Below are 16,328 nucleotides of genomic sequence, written 5' to 3' on the forward strand. Positions count from 1 at the left end.
GAGGGTGGAAAGCAGGAGGGTTGGGAAACCTTAGGCTCGCTTAGCATTGACGGTAGAAATATGTGGCTTACAAGGAGCTGCTCGCCGATTGTCGCTCGTTCTTTTTAACTCCTCACGCACAGTCATTAAGTTAGCTGGGGTGCTGGTAACACTCAAACTCACGGCTGATTCTTTCCGCTAATTTCAGGCGAATTTTTACAATCACCGTCCGCAGTAGTTCACGGTCCCTGTCCGTCACTTCATGAGGTTTACAGGGTTTTCGTTTAGTTCTGATTGCTCCTTCGCTTTTTCAACTTCACTGTCACATCCTTAACAACCGACAAGCGCAGCTTTAGAAGCTTTGAAATGTCTTTGATGGGTTTTTTACTCTGGTGGCATCCAATGACTAGCAACGTTCGAAGTCAAGAGCTCTCCTGACGGATCCATTCTGCTGTTTACTGCTTCTATACTGACAACACAGTAATGAGGTGGTGTAAAAAGCGACGCCACTGGACAATGGATGACTGGACAAGAGTGATCTGGAGTGATTAACCATACATACCGTGTGGCAATGCTGTGGTAGGGCTTGTGTTTCGTGAATGGATGGACAATGTTACCTGCAGTCGTGTGCAGAGCCAACAGTAAAGTACTGATGATGCGGCGTTAAGGTATGGGGGTATTTTTCGTGGTTAGGGTGTGATCCTCTTGTTTCGCTTGACAAAATGCTGAATGAGGAAGCAACTGAGAACATTTTACAGTAATATGTACTGCCTACAGTAGACGAACAGTTTGGAGATACCAACTGTATCAGCATGACTATGCTTCCGGTCTTAAAACATCATTTGTGGTTTGTGGAGTGTAACATTTCTGAAATGTACTGGTCTCCCCGGAGTCCCGACTTGGACACAGTGGAACACCTTTGGATGAGTTAGAACGCAGACCCCAGCGTTCAACATCTACCTTCTGCGGTTTTTGTTGCCATTTCTCTACAGCCATTCAGGCACCTCATTGATAGTATCCCCAGCAGAGTTCAAGGGTGAACACTCGCCACATTAGCGTCCCTTAACAGATGTCTGGATTTAAAAAAATGGAATGATCATGTGGCATTGTTGGCCGGGAGGCCGGATAATTTTGATCAAATGGTATATGACTGAACGGCGAACTGGTAACAGCACTGGGCCGTAGTTTTAACTAAAATTTTTTGCCTAGCGTTTAGTTCCAATTAGAGAGACAGATCTATGGAAATAGGTCTTTTACGGTCGGGGAAATTTGGCGGAATTTAGATTCCTGTCTCCGTAATGCCTGAGTCTCTCCCTCAGGTGGGGACTAAGCCTTAGATGTATAATAACGCCTGTGACCTAGGCATAAACTCCAGCAAGGTGTCCCACCGAAGAAGCGCCAGCTCTTAAAACCTCTATTTTGAAACAAAAATATAGCCTATCGGCCCATATTTTTAAAGTCTCACAAGCTAACCGAGGCTGTGACAGTTAACTGGAATTGTGTTAGCGTACCAGGGAGTGAATGGCACCGAGTCTGACTATTTAAATTTAGAATTGTTCGAGTTTATGTTAACGCGGTCATGTTGGAGGAAAGAGAGACCGGAGTGACGGGAATGCCGCTTCCTATACGTACACTCGTGCTGTGCAGCTCTGCAAGAAAGTAAGCGTGCCCCGTTACGAAACGGTTCTATGATTCTACAGCAGCTCCGCGGAAGAAACTACAGGCGTAGGAGGAACCAATTTGTTGGAGCTGTTTCTTCCATTTCCGGCCCGCGCTACCAGCAAAGCTCGGTTGTGAAAACGCTGCATACTTTCTCGTAGACTGATGAACAGTCCTTTTCCTCTGCAACATCAGCTTTAGCCGGCCGGTGTGGGCGAGCGGTTCTAGGCGCTACAGTCTGGAACCGCGCGACCGCTACGGTCGCAGGTTCGAATCCTGCCTCGAGCATGGATGTGTGGGATGTCCTTAGGTTAGTTAGGTTTAAGTAGTTCTAAGTTCTAGGGGACTGGTGACCTCAGATGTTAAGTTCCATAGTGCTCAGAGCCATTTTGAACATCAGCTTTACTATCCCCGTAGCGGCAAAGGTTTTCACTCTAACGCTGCAAAATCGATGAAAGTTTGTTGAAGTTTAGGCTTTTTCTGGATTTATGTGTATTGTAAATACATGCCTGGTATAAGTAAAGTAATTCTCAAAGATAATCCTGATGAAAGTAAAGACGGATAACCTTCCGAAGTAGCTCAAAATGTATGCTGAAAGTTTAACATTAGATGAGGGCCCAATAAGCTCAGAAACACAAATATGACATTTAGGTAGATCAGTTGCCCACTGTGTATCCTACTGAAACCTGCGTGGTTCAGAATTCTTTTCTTTGCTGAAGGTGTTAGATTTGTTGCGTTAATAACTATGATTTTCAGTAAGCCACGCTTCATGAATGAAACTGATTGTTACTCTGAGATTCTTGTATAAGAGGAACTTCACAGGTAGATTACGTCCCTTTTTCAAAGACGCAAATGGTTGGCCCAACAATTTTAGTCGAGTAGCGAGTATGTTGTCATCCATCGTTTCACAGAATGTGTGTCTGTAATTGATAAGAAATATCATGTCTGATAATTGCTACTCCTCTGTCATGTTTACGCACTCAGCTTATGATTCCTATCCTGGGGCGTAAATTTTCAGTGCCCTAATCTCGAATTTTGGGCTCTTTGCATATACATTTCTTGCCTTTGACCCATATGCCATACGATCACATGGTTTCCACGCGCAAGACTTCACTATATTGGCATGTTTGATGTTATAGCCACTCAGTTGTGGGTGATTACAGCTCTTATCTGTAAACATGCAATAATTAAAACCATTCACAATACTAAGGTTGGTTTTAACATCGCAGTCATTTATTAGGGATGGTCCTATTCGGGGCAATATGCTATTATCTTCCTCAGACCTTCCAAATGATTTACTCAGATAGCTATAGGGCACCTACAGTTTAACTTGGACTATGGACCATGATGCAACTTACTACTTTTCACAAAACTATTGCACTGCAAATTACAGCAAACAATCCTAAGACTGACAGAGAAGTGAATCCCAGATATTGAATCTCCAAACCACAATTTTGGAAACTTTAATATACAGGGCGTAATTGGTGTAGATGCAGATATTACTATTGGTGACTGACAATGGTGTACCGAATAACATTACATCAGTATTTACGTCAGCTGCAAACTATTAATTATTGATATTATAAGTCAAATGTTTTCAGGTTGTTTAGTACCTCTAAGTACATGTGGCAAGAGCAAACTGTTAATGGTCGATTTCCCCCATGCAGCAGATCAGGTGTTAAAGTGTGAACACGTGGATGCAAAACGGTTAGTCTACACTGAAAGGTGTAGTCCACAAGGTGGTGCACTTATGGCTGTGCAGAAAACATCAGTTTGTAAACTTCGTGGTGTGGTTGAGGTAAGACTGTTCGACACAGACTAAAAGCAACCAACACATTGATGTGAGTACATATTAATGTACCAAATGTAAAAACATCTGCACTTTTATCCGTTACTCCCTTTATAACGAACTAGCAACCTGGCTGGCTTTGTTCCACGGTCGGATGACCTGGCTGACATGTCGATAATTTTGTTTGGATGCAAGCAGCACATGCCTTGAAGCTTCCAGAAGGCACGAATGTCACGTGTTCCATATTTAGTTGCCTTTTGAAGCAACACTTCGTGGTTTGCGATAAAGAAATCTTTTAATCGTGTTGCAATGTGTATTTGCAAACATTGTTTTCGTATGCGGAGTAACTATACATACAGTTTAGCCATCTGTAACTACACTGAAGAGCCAAAGAAACTGGTACACCTGCCTAATATCGTGTAGGACCCCCGCGAGCACGCAGAAGTGACGCTATACGACGTGGCATGGACTCGACCAATGTCTGGATTAGTGCTGCAGGGGATTGACACCATGAATCGTGCAGGGCTGTCCATACATCCGTAAGAGTACGAGAGGGTACAGATCTCTTCTGAACAGCACTTTGCAAGGCATCCGATATGTGCTCAATTATGTTCATGTGTGAGGATTTTGGTGGCCAGCGGAAGTGTTTAAACCCAGAAGAGTGTTCCTGGAGCCACTCTGTAGCAATTCTGAACGTGTGGGGTGACGCATTACCCTGCTGGAATTGCCCACGTCCGTCGGAATGCATAATGGACATGAATGGATGCAGGTGATCAAACAGGATGATTAGGTACGCGTCCTGTCAGAGTCATATCTAGACATATCAGATGCCCCATATCAGTCCAACTGCACACGCCCCACAACATTACAGAGCCTCCACCAGCTTTAACATGCCCTGTTGACATGCATGGTCGATGGATTCATGAGTTTGTGTCCACACCCATACACGTTCATCCGCTCGATAAAATTCGAAACGCGACTCGTCCGACCAGGCAACATGTTTCTAGTCATCAACAGTCCAATGTTGGCGTTGATGGGCCCAGGAGAGGCGTAAAATTTTGTGTCGTGCAGTCGTCAAGGGTACACGAGTGGGGCTTCGGCTCCGAAAGTTCATATCGATGATGTTTCGTTGAACGGTTCGCACGCTGACACTTGCTGATGGCCCAGCATTGAAATCTGCAGCAGTTTGCGGAAGGGTTGCACTTCTGTCACGCTGAACGATTCTCTTGAGCCGTCATTGGTCCCGTTCTTGCAGGCTGTTTTCCCGGCCGCAGCGATGTCGGAGATTTGATGTTTTACCGGATTCCTGATATTCCCGGTACACTCGTGAAATGGTCGTACCGTAAAATCCTCACTTCATCGCTACCTCGTAGATGCTGTGTCCGATCGCTCGTGCGCCGACTATAGCACCACATTCAAACTCACTTAACTGTCGATAACCTGCCACTGTAGCAGCAGTAACCAATCTAACAACTGCCCCAGACACAGCCGCTTCCGACTGCAGCGTCTTTTTCTGCCTACTTACATATCTCTGTATTTGAATACGTATGCCTATACCAGTTTCTTTGGCTCTTCAATGTACAGTATATCCACGAGTCAGTGACGGCAAAAATAGTGTCTCGCGACATGGTTGGCTCGAAGACCTCGATGAGTCTCTTCAGCCGTTCCTTAGCCCAGAACGAACCTTTCTTTTGCGGAGTGTGGGAGTTTTGTGTGTGTCTCGGGAACAGGAGGGAGGGGGGGGGGGGGGGGGAGATAGTTTCACGTTTGTATTGCCTGATGGTGTTGAGAGAAAGGAAAGGCTCAAACCTGGTGCCTCCAACAACAGAGGCCGAAGGGTGGAGCAGTGTCACATGCCATGACCTCACGAGACACTACAGAGGTTTGGAATTTAACCCAGGACACTGGAGCGAAGTCAGATTTTGAGGAACGTATTGCCACCGTCGCTGCTCCTCACTGCCGTAACGGCAAAGGAAAGTTGGCCAACAACGGGAAGAGCACCCTGGCGGTCACCCACCCAAATACCGGCCACGTCCGACGTTGCTTAACTTCGTTGATTTGATGGAAAGTGGTGCGTTGACTGAGGCAAGGCCGTCGACTGCGCCGTATCGTAAATAACCGTATTCGCTATACTCACGGCCTGCGTGGATGAGCAGAATGCGGCGGCCGTGTTGGTCCCTGTTGGGCAGGATGGTGATGATCTGCAGCTTGAGCGGCCGCTCCACGCTGTGGGGCATCACCTGCTGCACGAGCCGGTCGTGCTTCAGCTTGAACTCGTAGAAGCTGCGCATCTGCAACAGACAAGGAGACCGTGAACGGCCGAGCTACGTCGCACGACAACGGTTTGTTTGAGGGGGCGTTCAGTAAGTGACGCAACACACTTCTTTCTCGGCCAGTTTCGGCTGAAACAACTGCGGAATTTGTTTTGGGACACCGTGAAACATTCCTGCTTCAGCCCCGTTAGTTCCATGAATTCCGACAGGTGGCGGCGGTATACCTCAAAATGGCGTCTGTAACTGAGGTGCGTTCCAAGCAGAGATCTGTCATTGAGTTTCTTTCGGCTGAAAACCAGAGCATCGCAGATATTCGTAGGTGCTTGCAGAATGTCTATGGAGGCCACTAAGTGAACAAAAGCACGGTGACTCGTTGGGTGAGGCGCCTGTTATCTTCGCATAAGGGTGCACAAACCTGTCCAATCTCCCACGTGCTGGCCGACCGCACATAGCTGTAACTCCTGCAATGGTCGAAAGTGCAGACACATTCATTCGAAGTGACCGACGGATCACAATCAAACACCTCCGTGCACAAATGGACTTCTGTGTTGGTACTGCTGACACACTCGTCCGTCAGCTGCGCTACTCAAATATGTGTGGCCGCTGGATTTCTCGGCCGGCCGTGGTGGCCGAGCGGTTCTAGGCGCTTCAGTCCGGAACCGCGCGACTGCTACGGTCGCAGGCTCGAATCCTGCTTCGGGCATGGATGTGTGTGTGATGTCCTTAGGTTAGTTAGGTTTAATTGGTTCTAAGTTCTAGGGGAGTGATGACCTCAGATGTTAAGTCCCATAGTGCCATTTGAACCATTTTTTTTTTTTATTTCTCGCCGCCTAACTGAAGCCCATGAGAAACAAACGGTGGACCATATATGCGGCATTGTTTCGAGGGAAGCAGTACGTGGACGATGGGGAGGTTATCGATGCAAAAAGACGTTGGAGTCGATGTCGACCAGCAGAGTGGTACCACGCGGGCATACAGTCCCTCTCACTAAGGTGGCGTAAGGCAGTCATAGTGAACGGAGATTATGATGACACTAGGGTCTCGTAGAAGAAAAAAAGGAGAGTAATGTAGTGTATTGGAATCCTGAATAAAACGAATTCCATTCAGGAAAAAAGAGTTGGGTTGGGTTGTTTGGGGGGAAGAGACCAAACAGCTAGGTCATCACTCTCATCGGATTAGGGAAGGACGGGGTAGGAAGTCGGCCGTGCCCTTTCAAAGGAACCATCCCGGCATTTGCCTGGAGCGATTTAGGGAAATCACGGAAAACCTAAATCAGGACGGCCGGACGCGGGATTGAACCATCGTCCTCCCGAAGGCGAGTCCAGTGTGCTAAGCACTGCCACCACGCTCGGTCAGGAAAAAAAGTTTTGTATTACTTACTGAAGGCCCCTCGTACCATCCGCGCATTAGCGGAGGGGTGTAAGCTGCTATTGAGGTGAATGAAAGATAGAGCTGGGCCCGTTTATGGCCCAAGCAACACAAGCGGCCGCTTGTGGCACCGAATTGAGAGGATAGCCAGGCGCGCCTAAGTGCAAAGTAAGTATAATATTGCGATTCCCAGAAGAGTTCGAGCCCGGTGTGAATCCGCACTGAAGAGATCACTGGCCGTCCTCGCCTTAAATATAATACACTCCTGGAAATGGAAAAAAGAACACATTGACACCGGTGTGTCAGACCCACCATACTTGCTCCGGACACTGTGAGAGGGCTGTACAAGCAATGATCACACGCACGGCACAGCGGACACACCAGGAACCGCGGTGTTGGCCGTCGAATGGCGCTAGCTGCGCAGCATTTGTGCACCGCCGCCGTCAGTGTCAGCCAGTTTGCCGTGGCATACAGAGCTCCATCGCAGTCTTTAACACTGGTAGCATGCCGCGACAGCGTGGACGTGAACCGTATGTGCAGTTGACGGACTTTGAGCGAGGGCGTATAGTGGGCATGCGGGAGGCCGGGTGGACGTACCGCCGAATTGCTCAACACGTGGGGCGTGAGGTCTCCACAGTACATCGATGTTGTCGCCAGTGGTCGGCGGAAGGTGCACGTGCCCGTCGACCTGGGACCGGACAGCAGCGACGCACGGATGCACGCCAAGACCGTAGGATCCTACGCAGTGCCGTAGGGGACCGCACCGCCACTTCCCAGCAAATTAGGGACACTGTTGCTCCTGGGGTATCGGCGAGGACCATTGGCAACCGTCTCCATGAAGCTGGGCTACGGTCCCGCACACCGTTAGGCCGTCTTCCGCTCACGCCCCAACATCGTGCAGCCCGCCTCCAGTGGTGTCGCGACAGGCGTGAATGGAGGGACGAATGGAGACGTGTCGTCTTCAGCGATGAGAGTCGCTTCTGCCTTGGTGCCAATGATGGTCGTATGCGTGTTTGGCGCCGTGCAGGTGAGCGCCACAATCAGGACTGCATACGACCGAGGCACACAGGGCCAACACCCGGCATCATGGTGTGGGGAGCGATCTCCTACACTGGCCGTACACCACTGGTGACCGTCGAGGGGACACTGAATAGTGCACGGTACATCCAAACCGTCATCGAACCCATCGTTCTACCATTCCTAGACCGGCAAGGGAACTTGCTGTTCCAACAGGACAATGCACGTCCGCATGTATCCCGTGCCACCCAACGTGCTCTAGAAGGTGTAAGTCAACTACCCTGGCCAGCAAGATCTCCGGATCTGTCCCCCATTGAGCATGTTTGGGACTGCATGAAGCGTCGTCTCACGCGGTCTGCACGTCCAGCACGAACGCTGGTCCAACTGAGGCGCCAGGTGGAAATGGCATGGCAAGCCGTTCCACAGGACTACATCCAGCATCTCTACGATCGTCTCCATGGGAGAATAGCAGCCTGCATTGCTGCGAAAGGTGGATATACACTGTACTAGTGGCGACATTGTGCATGCTCTGTTGCCTGTGTCTATGTGCCTGTGGTTCTGTCAGTGTGATCATGTGATGTATCTGACCCCAGGAATGTGTCAATAAAGTTTCCCCTTCCTGGGACAATGAATTCACGGTGTTCTTATTTCAATTTCCAGGAGTGTATATGAAATTTGAAATGCAAACTTTTCGAGCGACCCCCCTTCTAATGTGGCTCAAACATCATCGAATGTCTGCACTAACAGGAAATACAGTAGTACATCACCACGTAATGTGTTTCGATTTACTGTACACGCATAACTGTTGAAGGTACTGAACTGTCCAGCTAAGATACGCCAGGATGCTCAGATGATAAAATACTGTACGCCAGAGAAAGGTCATGGTGCGAGTCACAGTATGTCATAATTGTGAGAAGGTTTCGAGGATAGAACGTTGTAACATGATATATCTGAGAAAGATTTCAGTTTGTGAAAACGTACCGTCTGTGAGCGAGTGATCCAGATTTGTTTAATTTCTATATGAGTAGATTAGAAGATTATACTATATGAAATATAAATTATTTGGGCATACAATTGCACTATTTAACAATAAAATTATTTGAGATATTTAACTTTTAATTGTATAATATGGGAAACTACAAAACCTAACCATGCATTTTGATCATTTAGAACTGTTTATATTTTTCTGTAATTGCACTTTGAACTGCTGGCAATGGAGACAGTTTATTATTTCGGAGCAAAACGGAACATTGAAGCAAAATTGAGTAGAAGTGGGACACTGAATGGTGACACTTCAAAGATGGGGTTTTACTGCACATTCAAGTTCATGTAGTGGGGGGAGGACATTCACAATGCATTTATAAAAGAGAAATGTATGTTAAGAATCTGAGTAGAGATACATGTGTTAAAACAGTACTTTGTACAAAATGACTACACAATATAAACACTAGATCATAATTTATCACCACTTTCTTTTGCAAACATATACAGACACTACGGTTACTTTGTGTAACAAACGTACTAGCTTGGTGCATGCCTGCCATGACAAAGTTTTGCCCATTCTTAAGTGTGATACTTTAGAGGAGAATATAATGTGGCATAATAGAACATTATAAAACGTACTGTACAATTCTGCAGATTTCAGAGCATGTAATACTGTGATGTGAACTTAATGTGAAGTTACGTACATGCAGAATTTTGAGTTATGTTATTGCTTGATTACTGTACCCAAGAAAACTAGTTCTCATATGAAAAAATTAAGGCAATAGTATTCAGTTCTGATCTATTTATAGAAGGACTGTACTAAAAACCAAAATATGTCCAATCAAACGTAAATACAGACTGAAAGCATTCTTTCTTGGAATAATATACAACAGAGAAGTAGTAGCCTAATAACGATAAAACTCAATGTAAAGGCAGTGAATTCATGTTCAGGCCAAAAGTCATGCTGCAACTATGAAGTAATTAACAAGAATGTCCAAAGAATTGTTACCAACGTATATTTCACGAAATTTCAATATTAAAACGAAGATATTTCAACATACTAATTTTATCAGAAATGTTGTCATGATTTGCCAAGATAAAATTTGTAACCAAGTGGACGAAAGAATATAAATTTCAATTCTAAGTTTTATTGTTTTCAGTTTAAAGAAAACAGAGATCTTGTAACCGCTGCATGTCACATACAGATCAGTGGCAGTAGCAACATTCGGTTACTAGCACGGCAGTCTTGAATCAGTTTTGTCAGTTGAAAATCAATGTCAGTTTTATCTGTGATGTCTTGTAATAAACATTTTTTAAACTTATTTTACTGCATTTCAGGTACGTTATTTGTTGGTGAACGCATTTCCAAGTGCCTGCCAATCCATAATAACTGATCCCAGAGAATATTTTAAATGGCGGAAATTATTTCAGAACTGAGCTACACACCTAGCATCGCTTCGACAACTGGGAAGTTTAGTAATTGAAATCTACCCACAAAAGCTAGTTTATGTAATAACCCCATCCCTGAGTTAAATGAGTGGAGCAACAAATATTTCCCTAAGTGCACCACACTGGCATTTGTTCAAAATTAAAGCTGCAGCTAATCACATGTATTATTCTGTTCAGTGTATTACAAGTCCCAGATGTTTTTCAACAATGCAACTACGATGTGAGTCTTCCTCGAATAATTAACTTCAATTTTAGTGTGCTTTTGAGGAATATCATAATCCTCATCACACCTAACTGCATTACAGGAGTTATCTAGTACAGTAATGATAGTAGGAATTTTTCTTACCCTCTTCAGTGCGCTCTCTGGATAGAACTTGCATGGCCTCAAGAATATGTATAGGAACTCCTCATCGTCTTTGGGAACGTTGAGATCATCCTCCTCTGCAACACAAAATATCCATATTTATTATGAACAGCAGTTTTTATTTAAAATACAACTTCAGCAAGAGTAAGTTAAAGAGAAAATATTTCTCCATTGATGGGTCAGTTGCCAAAAATCAAAATAATATGCCTTAGTTGTCATTAGACTCCCATGAACACCGAACAAATTATGGCCTGTCTCTTATTAATGCGGCAGCCATAACTCACTGCTGACTATCTTTCCATAATTGTCTTTATGAAGGTAAGGGGCGGTTCTGCTGTCTGTCAGAGTCGCGTCGAGTAGGATCGCCCGATTGAGGGAAAATGTGAAATTTAACTAAGCATCTCTGGGAGATGGGTTCCGTGCAAAATGGAGACCAGACTCTCGTCATAAATATTTGTTGTCGACAGGCAACATACATTTTAAAAATGAGGCAGGATGTCACGAAATTTGTGTCCCTCATTATCCTTTCACAAACCATGTGTTCACTCATCCCAATTTGAGAGGGGTGTATTCCTACGAAGAAGCTAGCTACCCAGCAAGCCTCGAACATGACAGTTTTAATATAACTGTTTCACTTAAACGCAGTTACAGAGGTCACATCAATTATCCAGACAAGAACTAGCTCATCGACTCCAGTATTTCACCGTTAAACTTGCACGCGTTACTGATATGTATTTACCTACACATTGGATTAATTATTTTCCACATATACAGAGCATACCTGAACAGCCAGTCATATGAGCTGTTGATAATTCTACTCGTTAACCCTGTATTATTTGCGTTTTGCCAGTAGTACAATGAAGTTGATAAAGCAAACACAATGGAAAAACAATGTAAGACAGCTCGTATCTCCAAATATTTTGATAGTCAGATATATACCGGGAAAAGACTTCACTGTTAATATATGCGATCTAAGCCGAAGAGAGTCCACTATCATGGAGTTCCTATCAGCAGAGCATTACTACTTACGGAGAACACGAAGTAAACAACTTCTATAACGCCACTGTAGATTTCCGTGTTCGTTCAATGATAAAAAAAAATTGTTCCGCAAATCACTCCGAGGCTGAAAAATATGTATGAGTATTCTGATACGCATGAACATGCAATAACACGTTTACTCCAAGACGAAAATACACAACATTTTACTACTAGGAAACTACAATTTGTGATTGAAGACAAAGTAAAGAACTCATCTTCTAACAACTTCCAACGAACTAGCGCAAGCCCTCTGAGTCTTCAATCCGAAGACTGATCTGAGTTAACTCTTCAGCTGGTGTATCCTGTGCAAGTCTCTGGCTCTGTTTTAAATACTGCGATATACATACACCTAGAGGTACATACTGTAATCAGCTGTTGCTCTTCCTGCACATCTTAGTCTGTCTACTTAACCTACAAAACCACTCTTTGATGACTCAGGATCTGTCTCGCTTCATTAGTTGCTGCCTTGGTAATCTTCAGAAATAGTCTACTGCAACGTATTTCAAAATATTATTTTCTTCTTGTGTGTACCATTTATCTCCCACATTTCACTTCTATGTAAGTACACACGAGACAAGTAACCTGATAAGGGACTTCCTTACCCATGAAATTCGTCTATAAGATTGAAAGATGCTTCTCTTTTCAGTCAGCTTTTGTTGCTTTTGTGTTTTAGCCCCCTTCATTTCTTGCGTTCTCAGTTACATAGCTGCCTAAGTGGCAAAAATTATCTGTAAGTTTTAGTGCCTCATATCCAGACAAATTCCTTCTGAATCGGCTTGTTTAATTCGACTACACCCCATTACACTAAGGTAACAAAAGTCATGGGATACCTCTAATAAGCCGGTCGGTGTGGCCGTGCGGTTCTAGGCGCTTCAGTCTGGAACCGTGTGACCGCTACGGTCGCAGGTTCGAATTCTGCCTCGGGCATGGACGTGTGTGATGTCCTTAGGTTAGTTAGGTTTAAGTAGTTCTAAGTTCTAGGGGACTGATGACCACAGATGTTGTGCTTAGAACCATTTGAACCATACCTCTAACATCGTTTTAGACCTCCTTTTGCTCAGCACAGTTCAGCGACTTTACGTGGCATAGCCGGCCGCGGTGGTCTAGCGGTTCTAGGCGCTCAGTCCGGAGCCGCGCGACTGCTACGGTCGCAGGTTCGAATCCTGCCTCGGACATGGATGTGTGTGATGTCCTTAGGTTATTTAGGTTTAAGGAGTTCTAAGTTCTAGGGGACTGATGACCATAGATGTTAAGTCCCATAGTGCTCAGAGCCATTTGAACCATTTTTACGTGGCATACATTCGACACGTCGTTGGAAAAGCCCTGCAGAAATATTGAGCCATGCCACCTCTACAGCCATCCACTGCTGAGACAGCGTTGCCGCTGCAGGATTTCGTGCACGAACTGACGTCTTGATTATGCCCCATAAATGTTCGATGTGATTCACGTCGGGCGACCTGGGTTGCCATATCATTCGCTCGAATTGTCCTGAATGTTCTTCAACCAATCGTAAACAGTTGTGGCCCGATGACATGGCGCATTGTAGTCCATAAAAATTCCATCGTTGTTTGCGAACATGGCTGCAAATGGTCTCCAAGTGGCCGAACATAACCATTTCCAGTCAATGTTCGGTTACAGCAGGTCATGTGTTGGTAGCAAAGGTACTCGCATCGGTCGACAGCTGCTATACGCCATTAACGCCACATTTCACCGCACTATCGTAACGGATATGTTCGTCGTACTTCCCACATTCATTTCTACGATTATTCCGTGCAATGTTGCTTGTCTGTTAGCACCGACAACTCTACGCAAACGCCTCTGCTCTCGGTCATTAAATGAAGGCTGCCACTGAGTTGTCCTACTAAGGGGAGCCGGAGGTGGTCAAATCCAAGAAAATTACGATTTTTTTTTTGCTACCGAAAATTAATTGGGACATTCCTCTTTAATGTAAACTTTGAATTATTGTTCTACTCGCCCTGGAAGTGGGGTTATCACCATTTTCCCCCACGCCTGCAGAGGAAATGGGCGGCCGCTGAATGCATCTAACACCCTCTCGTGACTTCCTGGCGAACTGCTTGGGATATTCTCGGCCTGTTACGCATGCAGCGTCTTATGTTACGCATACAGCGAGTGTGCAAGGGTTGGCTACATTGTTTTCTGTGGCAAATGAAGCGCTAAGAGCGCGGAACATCGTCTCTTTGCTGTTTACCGTTTCGAATTAGTTCAGTGTTGCGCCTGTTGTTGGTAGTATTATACTTCTTGTGTAAAGCGTTGTTCTGTTTACCATGCCACGTTTTAGTAACCGTGTATATAAGAAAAGGAAAAACGTAGGGAAAAGAAAATTAACACTAATATCGAGTTGCGATTCTACAATTACTGAAACAGTGCGTCCTTCTGCTAAGTAACACATGGCCAGCCATAGCCCTGTGACATCTTCTAGCAAATACTACCTTGGGGATGGTGACTCCAAAGGTTTCAAGACTATAGAGGAACTGAAACATATGATAATGAATTTGTAGTTGAACAGTTGGAATGCGTTGGGCATGTGCAAAAGCGTTTGGGTTCAAGTAAGCTCAGTGATGGAAAGACAATAGGAGGGAGAGGCAGGCTTACTGATGAGGTGATTGAACGTCTACAGAGATACTACGGGTATGCTATAAGGCAAAATACTAGTAATGTTAGTGACATGCGAAAGCAGTGTGGGCGTTGTTCCTTCATACTGCCTCTTCCAATGAATACCCTCAACACAGCCTGTGCCCAAAAGATTCCTGGTGCAAATATAATGCAAAAAAGGACTATGATCACAAACATGGTTTGCCAGCAGCTGTGATAAATGCAATAAAACCAATTTTTCATGACTTAGCACAGCCAGAATTGTTACACAAATGTCTACACGGAAAGATGCAGAATCCTAATGAGAGCGTAAACAATTTGATTTGGAAAGTGATTCCTAAAATGGTGTTTGTAAGCATAAAAGCACTGCACTTTGGCATTTATGATGCAATAGCAACCTACAACCAAGGGAACAGTGTGAAGTGTGAAGTTCTGGAGGCATTAGGATTTACAGCTGGGGTGAACACTGTACGAGCACTAAGAAATATTGACAGAGAAAGGATAAGAGGAGCAGAAAGAAGAGAAAGGCATATGAAGTATGATGGAACAACAGGCCAGAAAAGAAGACAGAAGTGGAAGCTTTTGGAGGATGAAGAAGAAGACCATAATAATCCATCCTATAGTGCAGGAATGTATTGAGAAACTTTGATAGCCATTTCCCGTAAATTAGAATTTTTCGAATATAAGGAACATTTGCTCAAAATCCACTCAAGCTAGAGAGATGAAATTTTTATACAGCTCTCCTAGTGGTCAAACTTACATTGTAACTCAGCCATTTGGCAATACGTTCAGTAGTTTCATTTCAGTTTAATTATAAAGTAATTATTTGTAAAAAAAATTTGGGTCATTAATTAAAAAAATAATTGGAAGGAAACTAGAAAAGATACTCCAAAATCCCTCTGTCATAACTGCAATACTAAACCACTCTATATGTAAAAAAAAATTCCAAATTTTCTATTTGGTAGTTTATTCATAAATGTTCCTCAAACTTAGTGATTTTAACATGGGCAGTATAGGCACCTCCGGCTCCCCTTAAGAGGCAATGCCTGAAATTTGATATTTTCGCGATTTTCTTGACACTGTGAATCTCGGAATACTGAAGTCCCTAACGATTTCCCAAATGAAATGTCCCATGCGTGTCTCGCCAACTACTATTCCGAGTTTAGAGCATGTTAATTCCCATCCTGCGACCATGTTCACATGAATCACCTGAGCACAAATGGCAGCACCGCAAATGCACTGCTCTTTTATACGATGTTTACGCGATACTACCGCCATTTGTATATGCGCATATCGCTATCCCAAATGGTTCAAATGGCTCTCAGCACTATGGGAGTCAACATCTGAGGTCATCAGTCCCCTAGAAGTTAGAACTACTTAAACCCAACTAACCTAAGGACATCACACACATCCATGCCCGAGGCAGGATTCGAACCTGCGACCGTAGCAGTCACGCGGTTCCGGACTGAAGTGCCTAGAACCGCACGGTCACCACGGCCGGCTCTGTCCCAAGACTTTTGCCACCTCAGTACAGCTTTGTTACCCTTTCTTTAATGTTTATATCATAACCTGAAACTTCCTGGCAGATTAAAACTGTGTCCCGGAGAGAGACTCGAACTCGGGACCTTTCCCTTTCGCTGGCAAGTGCTCTACCAACTGAGCTACCCAAGCACGACTCACGACCTGTCCTCACAGTTTCAATTCTGCCAGTACCTCGTCTCCTACATACCATACTTCACAGAAGCTTTTCTGCGAACCTTGCACAAGTAGCACTCCTGGAAGAAAGGATATTGCG

The 16,328-nt window shown here is 44.7% G+C and overlaps 1 protein-coding gene across 1 annotated transcript in view; it reads right to left on the reverse strand.

Annotated features, from left to right (window-relative positions):
- Positions 1 to 16,328, reverse strand: part of LOC124595802 (alpha-tocopherol transfer protein-like) — a 127,297-nt gene that overhangs the window by 26,345 nt on the left and 84,624 nt on the right. Inside the window, exons 2-3 of the mRNA XM_047134693.1 lie at positions 10,865 to 10,959; positions 5,565 to 5,718 (exon numbers count right to left, since the gene is read on the reverse strand). Coding sequence (XP_046990649.1) covers positions 5,565 to 5,718; positions 10,865 to 10,959 — 249 coding nt within the window. The remainder of the gene's footprint in view (positions 1 to 5,564; positions 5,719 to 10,864; positions 10,960 to 16,328) is intronic.

This window comes from Schistocerca americana, chromosome 2 (assembly GCF_021461395.2).
Source record: "Schistocerca americana isolate TAMUIC-IGC-003095 chromosome 2, iqSchAmer2.1, whole genome shotgun sequence".
Classification (NCBI taxonomy): Eukaryota; Metazoa; Arthropoda; class Insecta; order Orthoptera; family Acrididae; genus Schistocerca; species Schistocerca americana.